Here is a 10951-nt window from a genome sequence, read left to right on the forward strand (position 1 = left end):
GTGAATAGCAAAACAAAGAAACCTGTGGAAGTAACCTTTCTAAGATCAAATTTTGAAAAATAAATAATCAAATAGCTATCAAACGAGATATAAATGATTTTCAAATAAAGACCATAGCATAAATCTCAAAAGTGATTAAACTTGCAATTGTATTTCAATCGTTTGGGCAGGTATAAACGTCATTTTATCTTTTAATTGAAAGTTTGAAACGAAATGATTTTTAGTATAAGATTATGAAAGTGAAAAACTTTGAGTGCTATTTGGGACAATCAAACGTAACATTTGGTGAAATTATATTGAATAGGCCATATTAAATTAGTTATTGAAGTCCTTACCTACTACTTAAATTATTAGATTTGGCATTAAATCCCCAATTAGACCTCTTTACCACATCCATCTTGGATTCAAAGCTTCAAGCTTCCACGGTTTAACATTCAGCCTTCGTCCCCCGCTGGATTTTCTCCTCAATCTTCCTCCAACAAGTAAGAAATTCAAGTTCTGTGTTCTTTTAATTCTCAATTTTTTGATTTTAGACCGCTGGATTTCTGGGAATTATGGTTCTTCGGTCCATGATTTTGTAATTCTAATTTGTCGGAGCGTTTCTTCTTCCTTGGTTTACAGCGACAAGATTGATTTTTCTTTTCGTTCCTTTTGGGATATTCTAGTTTAAGCTTGTTAGGATTTGTGGGATTTCATACCAGGTGTAGGGTTTTGTTTTTCTCCTTCCTCAACGATGCTGTGGAGCTAATAGATCGAGTCCCTTCAATTTAGGGTTCGCATACTTGGACTTTCTCACTGGACGAAGAGAGTAATTTCGTTATAAACGTGTTTGCAGCCGCTGTACAATTTGGGATATCTATTGTGAATCTAAAACTTTGATATATATATAAAGGCTGATTTTGTGATATTGTGAAAATTGAAATGAGCTAGGGATAGTTTGGAGAGTTAGCAATTGCTGAGTATGAGTATGTCACTTGCCATAGTTAACGAAGCTAGTGGGCATTAGCCAGTTCATCTAACAAACTAAAATTGATAACAACAACCAAATAGTAGCTATATAATGAAGTTCTTAACAACTTTTTGATATTGAATTGTTGGAAAATAGGCATTTCTGAGCTCCAAGGTGTTTAGGAAGTGGAAAGAAGATAATGGATTCAGCTCAGAATGCATCGTCAGCTGCTGGGACTGGTGGAAGCAGTGGCAATGGATCCGTCATCAATGATACGTCAGCATCAACTACAGTGGATGATTCAAAGCAAAACTTGAACCAAGTAATCAACTCCATACAGAAAACTTTGGGTATCCTCCATCAGCTCAACCTCACCGTTTCCAACTTCAATGCTGCCTATCAGCTGCCTCTTTTACAACGCCTGTACGCCCAGTTTTACTTCATTTAAGATCTAGTTCGTTCTCTATTCACCTCCTGATTTCACTCTGTACCATTGGTGTGTATCTTGATTTTGTAGTAATTCTTTAGTCTTGGAGCTAGATAATATGGTTAAATTATCTGAGAAATGCGCCATCCAGGTCCCTATGGAGGTTCTTAAGTGAGTCTTTGTACACCTATTCTGATCTCTATCTTTGCAAGCTTTTTAATTTTTAATTTTAATTCTTTTAACTCTAATATTTCTTCATGGCCCACTTCTTACTTTTCCTTTGATTAGTTTGATCGATGACGGGAAGAACCCAGATGAATTCACGAGGGATGTCTTAAATAGTTGCATTGCAAAAAATCAGAGTACGAAAGGCAAAACTGATGCCTTTAAGGTAAGTCCTTACGGCTCCATGTGGCAGGCTGTTAAAAATCTATTTGTATCTTTTTTACGATAAATTCAAGAAAATCTTTATTGAATGTTGTCCTGCTTACTACATTCAGGGTTTACGGAAGCATCTTTTGGAGGAACTTGAACAGACATTTCCTGATGAAGTTGAGTCTTACAGAGAAATTCGGGCTGCTTCTGCTGCCGTGAGTTGAAATTTCTTTCAATTTCTTTCAATTTTATCTCTACCTTCATAATTTTCTCAGAATGATTGGATATAAGCATATTCATATTCCAACTTATCAGAAACATTTTCTTGACTTTTATGTATTAATTTTTACTTTATCTATACTCTCAATTTTTTATTTACTTGCTTAAAAACTACTTTCCATTCTAAGGTTTCTATTGGTTTTCTTTTATTGTCAAAAAATGAAAGGAAACAAATAGCATTTTTGTTCTGTAATTCATAGGATGATTAAATTCTGCTTGCTTAAAAACTATCTGGTTTTTTATATACCTCTCTCGAGCCAATTTTACCTCGAAATATTTTCCTTTGTGAACGAAATGGTTTTATGTATTTAGAATCAGATTAAACTACTTTATATCCTAGTTTGTTGAACAAAGTTCTTTGATGACCTTATGTGAAGTAAAGAACTTGGAGTACTTCCTGCCTGTAATTCTATAACCATCCTTCCACTTTGGTGCAAGATTGATGGTATGTCTAGAAACCATGATAGTAATCAATGATCACAGCTCTGCTCATTCCAATTAGTGTCTCTGTATAGATGCTACTACTGCCGGCCTCTTGAGCACGAGTCGTTTCCTTGTGACTTAGATACACCAATTTGGTAGGAGCTAAAATTTTATTGCAATGTCAGTGGAATACACAAGTAATAGCCTCTCAAGAGGATTAATTCTCCTCTGCAAAAATTTCCCAAGTGATTGTTGAATTCAAAATTTTTCCTTGCTCACTATTTATAACTATCTCTATTAAACTCTATCTGATGACTAATTTACAAATCTAGAATTCTAATATTGCTCTACTATGAAACATGAAATGCACCTTATTCTCTAAAGGTTTGGATCAAGTACTATAGTATTTAGGACCATCTATACTTACTACATCCATCTTGCTTGAGATAAGAGGTTCGTCTACAATCATTGCTTAAATATCTTCTGTTAGATGGGACCGCAGGATCCAAGTGTCTGAATCCTTTCCTGTCTTCAAGTAAGTTGACCTTCCAATTTTTCACCATGGATTGCTGGCTCTCTTGATAAATGTCTGCAAGAGTAACTTAACCCATGCCCATAAGAGCTCTTTTCATCTTCGCCCATCTTTTCCTGTTTGTGCCCTTTCATTGTGCTTTCTAGTTGAATTGTTTGATTTCTCCCATTCCACTATCGATCCAACCGATAATATTGGTAAAATGTATGAGCAAAAGAAGCACATAAATCCTGCCAATATTTTCCTATTTGGCAGATCTTTTCCTGAGATCAAATGGCTCGGGTATCAATTTGGTTGAAACCTGATCTTGAGACTGAGAAGAAAATGGAAGATAAAACTGGATTGCTGTATTAAAATATGTGGGCAATAGCCTTTTGAGACAGCTGTTCCTTTCCTTCAACCTTTACCAACAAACTCATCATCATCATCTTATAGTATTGTGCCAGTCTCCTTTCAAATCCTAGCAGAACCCTTCTTTGGACAACCCATGAATGTATGAGTTTGGAAAGCCGGAACCTTCTACTTTTCTTAAGCATCTATGTTGATCTTTTGACTTGAATCAATTATAAAAATAAAAGGCATAAGGATATACTATGGAGAAAACTCTTGATTTTGATTTTTCTTTTGTTTATTTCACGTTATTAATCAACAAGATTGCCATGAAAGTACCTAGTTCATTAACTTTTAATGTTATTGGGCTCAGATTTTAATCTTGTGTAACAAATGTAGGAAGCAAAAAGGATAGCGCAAGCACAAAGTATGTTACCAAATGGGGATATGAAGGTTAAGATGGAGGTTTAACTAGTGCCTTCTGCGATAATTATCAGGTCTTTCAAGTTCTTTGCTTACCATCATTCTTTATCATGTCTTCAGCTTATAATCATATTGGTTGGCCAGCATATATCACATGATTTTAATCTCATTCAAGGGATTGATTATGGAATAACATAATTCTTCCTTATACATACATACGTATATATATGTGCAAAAGAGAATAACATCATCCTCTATTCTATTACTGTCTGTAACCTTTCTGGGGGTTAGTCATGTGAAGACTTATTAAGTGAAAGAGGGTTGCATCCATATTTTGGGTTTCTCTTGATCTGTATCCATCATATTATTACTTCGAATTCAAGTTTCTTGAGCATATATGTGTCTTAGTGCTTGTCAAATTGTGAATCATATGATCATATGACTTTAATTAGATTTTTACTCAAAACACGAGTTTGATATCTGATATGGTTGCCAACCTAAGTTGTAGTTTAGCCAATTTATTTAGACATTACACATCTTTTTTAAAGTCGAATATCTGAATCTCTATTATGGCAGGGAATTCGTTCTTATTTTATACTCAATTAAGTTGAAAAGACTTCTGAAGATCGAATTTTCTCACTCAAAATAGGTGAGGAGGCTGTATCTTGGTTTCTCTACTCAAGACTGTGCGGCAGACGTGGGATTTGATGACGGCTAATGAATTAAGATTGCAAAGCCACACAAGATGAAACATTTAATTGGAACTATCATATTCGTATTCATAATCATTGGGCCAGTCAAGGTGGAGAAGAATCATACAGTCCTCAAACGTTGAACTTTGGATTTTACAGGCAGTATCAACCCCATTCAGGGGTAGTCTGATTCAAGTTTTATTTTACTTTTTACTTGGTAAATGAATCTTTCCGGAACTGGATTCTCACTTTTCTGTTAATAAGTATTGTAAATTCATATACTAATTCCTTGCCTCATCTCAGTCACTTTGAATTTTAAAAATGGAAATGCATTAAACCGCAATTAATCAAGGTACGACAACCTCCTCAAAAGACCCAAAAATATTTTGTTCCAAAGGAGAAATGTCTATGGTGTTAACGGCAGCCCGTGCCAGGTTTTGAGCAGCCATATTATATAGGGGGTTTAGCCCTTCCTCGATAGCTCCGGAGATTCTCTGGAGTCACGCATCACCTGTGCAAGTTTGTGCTCGCTCTAAGAGGTGTCAGAGTTCATCTTCCAGCTTCTTTGCAGCAGCGGGCACCAAGAACCTTGACTCAGGTGGCTCTCCAATCTTGGCGTAATCTGGTCAGTAAACCCTTTGATCTCCATGACAATCAACAATGTATTTATGAATAGTTGTATGAATAAATGGGAAATCTGGTGTACCTTTGTTAAGTTTGATCTGATTCCTTTGATTCCATAAAAACTCCAAAAGGATTATAATTGATTTCTCCAAATCTGTCTGTCTGAGTGCCGTCCAATTAGACCAGAAAAATATGAAAAAAGTTGATAATGGCCTGGGAATCCTATTGGATGAATTTTTTTTCATGATCAAAGCTTCCTTCCACACCCTTTGTCATCCAAAGAGACACCTAACCCATTTTCCTTTAAAACTATCTTTGTCCTTTGACAGGGATTTTGCCTTACAGTTTCGCTTTCTGTTGATCCAAGAATCTTGCTCAATCATGTGTCTTCCACTCCCCACTTTCAACCCATAGCCTTTCTAAAAAATCTCCGGATCAGGGAGAGATTGTTTCCCAACAGCCATTTTCCAAAAAATCACCATCTTTGAAGTACTTTCTTTTAGAAACTCTAGTTAAAAAGACTATTGGTTTGGAATTTCTAAACCCCTAGGAATGTTACTGTTGAAATAAGGAGTAGTTGCCCTAAGGGCGTTTTAGTCTTTTTACGTGTTCCTACTATTTTTAGGTTTCTGCCATATTTATTTATATATGAGTCTGGGGTGTTTTGTAAGTGTGACAAAAATGAATAAAATTCTCCTATTGTGGTTTTTTCTCCCTAATCTAGGGTTTTCTATGTAAACCTGGTTTTTATTTTTCTTTCCTTTATTTTTCAATATGGTAACAGAGCAAGGGGATGAAACCCTAGACTTGATAGAAGAAATTCAGTCATCAACCCTAGCAGGTGGTGGACCAATGGTAAAAGAGACGAACACTGCTACGATCCAGGCTGCTGCTGATTGTTACCTCAGGTCGATTCTTAGCCCACAATAGTCGATTGGAAGCCCAACCGCGCCTCACGTGCTCCAGCCACCATTCAGAGATCATTCTGCCAGCTTCACGACCCAACAAGTCTAGACCCAGTCGATCCAGACCACTGGCGCACAAGTTTAGCAATTGTCGATTGTGCTGATGCCCAACGTTGAGCCGTTCGAGCGTCACTCAGGGCTGGCCGACCCGTCCACCAGCTTACCCAGTCGATGTCGAGTTTCAGTGCCGCTCCGACCCAGTTTAATGCCCTCCAAGTTGCAGCTTAGCTAGGGCTTCAGTTGCTGCGACACGTGCAACCTTCGATCGAACAGCCTCACACCCAAGCCACCGAACCTATGGGTCAACATCATCCTTCAGGTTTGAACGGGCATCAACCTTCTACAACCTATGGGTTGATTGACTATGGAGGTTTAGGACCAATGGGTGTTTCTTCGATTAGGATTCAACAACAGATTACTAGCCTCCAACAATAGATCGCAACACTTGGGTCGCTTTTTGAGACCACACCCAACCCTCAGACAAACCTTAATCCAGATTTATCTTCAACTTTTCCTTTATACGCAGAAACTCCGGTAACAACCTTTCCTAATTTACCTACTGTAAATATTTTATCTAGGTCTGTGGGGAATTCTGTAGGAATAGTCACAGTAGAGAAACTAAATGGCCAGAATTATTTTTCTTGGTCTCAATATGTAAAAATGGTTCTTGAGGGGTGATATAAATTTGGATATATTTGACTGGCGAAATACCAAGACTAAACCTTGGGGACCCTCAAGAACGGGTTTGAAAGGGAGAGGTCTCCCTACTCGCTCAATGTTGATTAACAGTATGGAACCTTAGATCAGAAGCCCTTGCTTTGCGGTCCAGAAGCTGTATTAAAAAAGACAGAATGCCTCGCGACTGTATACGTTGCGAAAACAAATCCATGAATGCAAACAAGGGACCATGGACGTGTCCTTGTTCTTCAATAAGTTGTCTTTATTATGGCAAGAGATGGATTTATGTCGGAAAATTGCCTGGAATTGTTCTTGTGGCGCGGGGTCCAGTATTCGAAGATTGAGGAGACTGATCATGTCTATGACTTCCGTGCTGGGTTGAATTCAAAATTTGATACGGTTCGTCGTAGAATACTGGGACAGAGGTCGATACTATCCCTTATGGAGGTTTGCTCTGAAGTTCGATTGGAGGAAGATAGGTCAAGTGCTATGAACAGTTTTGTGGTTACAACTGTGGACTCTCTTGCTTTTGGGGTAAAATCATCCGGATTGGAGAATGACAAGCAGAGTGGCAAATCGCCTCTGATTTGCGAGCATTATAAGAAACCATGACACACGAAGGATTAGTGCTGGAAATTATATGGTCGACATCTGAATGGCAAACATGCCTTCAAATGACAAATCAAAGTTTGGCCGAGCCCTCGTAAGTGAAACTACGGATGATGCCTTTCAGTCTTAAGTGACCAACCCAAGTGACCCAGTACTATTGGAATCAGTACAGTTGCTCAATCAGGTATTACTCAATCTTTTAATTTTTTTATTGAGGGAAAAGATTCTTGGATACTGGATTCATGAGTGACCGATCATCTGTCTGGTTCATCTAATCGATTCCGTTCGTACTCTCTGTGTGCTGGAAATGAGAGGATTCAGATTGGAGATGAGTCCTTTGCTCTTGTTGCTGGAAAGGGTCGTTTGTCTCCTTTCTAGGGTTGGTTTTACAAATTGTTCTGCATGTGCCTACAGTTTCTTATAATATTTTGTCTATAAGTAAAATAACTAGGAATTTGAACTGTAGAGTTATCTTCTCACATGATGATGTTTCTTTTCAGGACTTGAGCTTGGGAACGACAATTGGTACTGTCCGGCATGATAAGGGTCTTTATTACATTTTTGAAGATATTACCTCTAGTAGCTCGTCTAGGACTAGTTTGTTATTGTCATTTTCAATTTCTAAAAAAGACTATTTGTTATGGCATTTTTGCCTTGGTCATCCGAACTTTTAATATATGAAATATTTATTTTCCTATTTATTTTCTAGTGCAGACATTTCCTCTTTGTCTTGTGATGTCTGTATACGTACCAAACCGCCTAAAGTTACCTTTTCCTTACAACCCTATAAACCTTTCCAACCTTTTCATTTGGTTCATAATGATGTTTGGACCCATCGAACATTACTACCTTATCTGGCAAGTGATGATTTGTCACCTTTATTAACGACCACATTCGTCTTACATGAGTGTTTCTTCTTGTTGATAAGTCAAAAGTATCATCTGTTTTCCAACAGTTCTATACTATGGTCGAAACTCAGTTCAATACTAAAATTGCTATCCTTCAGAGTGATAATGGGCGGGAGTTTGTTAATAACACTCTTCGTGAGTTTTTGAATTCAAAAGGAATTATCCATCAAAACTCGTGTGTCTATACTCCTTAGCAAAACGAAGTAGCTGAACGGAAAAATCGCCACCTTGTAAAAGTTACTTGATCTGTCATGTTTCCTGCATTCGTTCCCTTGTACCTTTGGGGAGACGCTGTTCTCACTGCAACTCATTTCATCAATTGTATGCCATCCTGTGTTCTTAAGTTCCAAACACCTTTGGAGTGTTTTCAAGAATTTTTCATGTCTACGCGTCTCTTTCCAGATATCCCTCTTCGTGTGTTCGGGTGTACTGCCTTTGTTCATAGCCATGACCCTCACCAAACAAAATTTACTCCTCATGCTCAGAAGTGTGTCTTTGTGGGGTATCCTTTTCACGAGCGGGGCTATAAGTGTTTTCATTCATCCTCAAGGCAGTATTTTGTCACTATGGATGTTACGTTCCTAGAGGATCATCCCTTTTTTTCCCGTTAGTCCTCTTTAGGGGGAGAACTCTAGCGAAGAGGCTAACTCATCTACCGACTCTATTCCTATAAACTTTGAGCCTACTCCTGATACAAACCCTGTCTCTCCTGTGTCTGATTCAGTCCTTCCTATAAAACAAGTACCCCGGATAACATACTACAGGAAGGATCTTATAAAGGAAATAGTGGCTCCTGTTGCTGCACTGAGAACTGCTCAATAATCAGAACTGGTACCTGCTTAGGTTCAAGCGTCCCCTGTTTCTAATGATGCTCGTGGAAGTAAAAATGAGTGTGTTGAAGGTGATATAACGGATAGGGGTGGAATTAATGAGATTACTCTTGACAAGGACAAACCTACAAGTTTTAATGAGTCACCAGGAGAAACTCAGGAGAGTGAGGTCTTGCCACAAATAAGCAAGCATGATCACTACCCTTGTATTAGTGAGGAGTCTGGAAAAACAGGAGATTATAATGCCTCCCTTGATATACCAATTGCCCTACGGAAAGGGACTAGATCGTGCTAAACATTCCATGCATAGTTTTCTGTCTTACAGTAACTTGTCGTTTGGGTTTAAAGCCTTCACCACCAATTTGGATACTGTAACAATACCAACCAATGTGCATGTGACCATGGAAGTCCTCGAGTGGAGAGCTGCTGTCATGGAAAAAAATGAAAGCTCTCGAAACAAAAAGACATGGGATCTTGTTACTCTTCCCAAGGGTCACAAAATAGTTGGATGCAAATGGATGTTCATTGTCAAGTATAAGTCTGACAGGACTCTTGATATATATTGTCAAGTATAAGTCTGACAGGACTCTTGATATATACAAGGTCAGACTGGTTGCTAAATGGTTCACTCAGATATATGGGATTGATTACTCAGAGTCTCTCTCCAGTAGTAAAGTTGAACACAATTCGGGTCCTTCTCCCAGTTGCAATTAACAGAGAATGGACCCTTCATCAACTTGATGTAAAGAATGCTTTCCTGAATGGTGAGTTAAAAGAAGAGGTCTATATGAGCCCTCCTCCTAGGTTTGAAGCAAAATTTAACAATCGGGTTTGTAAACTTAGGAAGTCCTTATATGGCTTAAAGCAGTCTCTAAGAGCGTGATTCAACAAATTCACTACCATTGTTAAGTCCCAAAGTTTTGTTCAGGGACATTCTGATCATACTCTACTCACGAAGAGATTCGAATCAGGGAAGATTGTTGTTCTGATAGTATACGTTGATGATATAGTTTTGTCAAGAGAGGATATAATAGAAATTGACAAATTAAAGCAAAGAATGACAGGTGAATTCGAGATCAAAGACCTTGGTAGTTTGAGATATTTGCTTGGTATGGAGGTAGCAAGGTTGAAGGATGGAATATCCATTTCTCAACGGAAATATACTCTGGACCTGTTAAGGGAAACAGGGATGACTGGGTGTAAACTCGTTGATACTCCCGTTGAAGTCAATACTAAACTGGGAGATTTTGTTGAAGGGGTTCCAGTAAATAAAGAGAGATACTAGCGTCTCGTAGGGAAATTGTTTTACCTATCTCATACTAGATTAGACATATCCTATACTGTTAGCATGGTCAGTCAGCTCATGCAGGCTCCATATGAGAAACATATGGAGGCCGTTACTAGGATTTTGAGGTATTTGAAGTCTACTCCTGAAAAGGGCTTAATATTCAGAAAACATGACAATAGATGCATTGAAACTTGTATCGACTTAGATTCGCCAGGATCCGTTACAGATAGAAAATCAACTTCAGGATACTGTATCTTTGTGTGGGGTAATCTTATTATTTGGCGAAGTAAGAAACAATGATTGGTTGCTCGAAGTAGTGCTGAGGCAGAATAACAGGGCTATGAGTTCGGGAATATGTGAAGAGATGATTGAAGAAAGTTTTGTATGATCTTCACCAGGACAGTCATGGTCCCATGAAACTTTATTGTGATAATAAGGCAGCTATTATTATTATCAACAATCCTATGCAACATGATAGAACCAAACATGCAGAAATTGACAAACACTTTATTAAAGAGAAGCTGGACAGTGACAACATTTGCATTCCCTACCTTCCTTTGAGTCAACAAGTTGTTGATGTTCTCACCAAAGGGTTACTAAGAAAGAGCTTCGACATTTG

The 10951-nt window shown here is 38.1% G+C and overlaps 1 protein-coding gene across 4 annotated transcripts; it reads left to right on the top strand.

Annotated features, from left to right (window-relative positions):
* The first annotated feature begins 325 nt into the window (after positions 1-325).
* Positions 326-6727, top strand: LOC120069001 (mediator of RNA polymerase II transcription subunit 10b-like). Of its 4 annotated transcripts, XM_039020652.1 has the most exons (10): positions 326-482; positions 1106-1372; positions 1467-1547; positions 1665-1767; positions 1877-1966; positions 3715-3812; positions 4388-4647; positions 4734-4782; positions 4865-5055; positions 5839-6727. In XM_039020652.1, the coding sequence occupies exons 2-6, from the start codon at positions 1149-1151 to the stop codon at positions 3784-3786; spliced, it is 570 nt and encodes a 189-aa protein (XP_038876580.1). In that variant the 5' UTR covers positions 326-482; positions 1106-1148; the 3' UTR covers positions 3787-3812; positions 4388-4647; positions 4734-4782; positions 4865-5055; positions 5839-6727. The 4 variants fall into 4 exon arrangements, with proteins under 4 accessions (XP_038876580.1, XP_038876579.1, XP_038876578.1 ...); XM_039020651.1 differs by having other exon boundaries at positions 4734-5055; XM_039020650.1 differs by having other exon boundaries at positions 4315-5055.
* Positions 6728-10951: the final 4224 nt, after the last annotated feature.

This window comes from Benincasa hispida, unplaced genomic scaffold (assembly GCF_009727055.1).
Source record: "Benincasa hispida cultivar B227 unplaced genomic scaffold, ASM972705v1 Contig179, whole genome shotgun sequence".
In the NCBI taxonomy this organism is placed as follows: domain Eukaryota; kingdom Viridiplantae; phylum Streptophyta; class Magnoliopsida; order Cucurbitales; family Cucurbitaceae; genus Benincasa; species Benincasa hispida.

Excerpts from the sequence above, each read along its gene's own strand:
- LOC120069001 (XM_039020650.1), top strand. The coding sequence starts at position 1,149 with ATGGATTCAGCTCAGAATGCATCGTCAGCTGCTGGGACTGGTGGAAGC. Across the intron at positions 1,548-1,664 it reads GTCCCTATGGAGGTTCTTAA|TTTGATCGATGACGGGAAGA; the intron begins GTGAGTCTTTGT and ends TCCTTTGATTAG. Across the intron at positions 1,967-3,714 it reads TTCGGGCTGCTTCTGCTGCC|GAAGCAAAAAGGATAGCGCA; the intron begins GTGAGTTGAAAT and ends TAACAAATGTAG.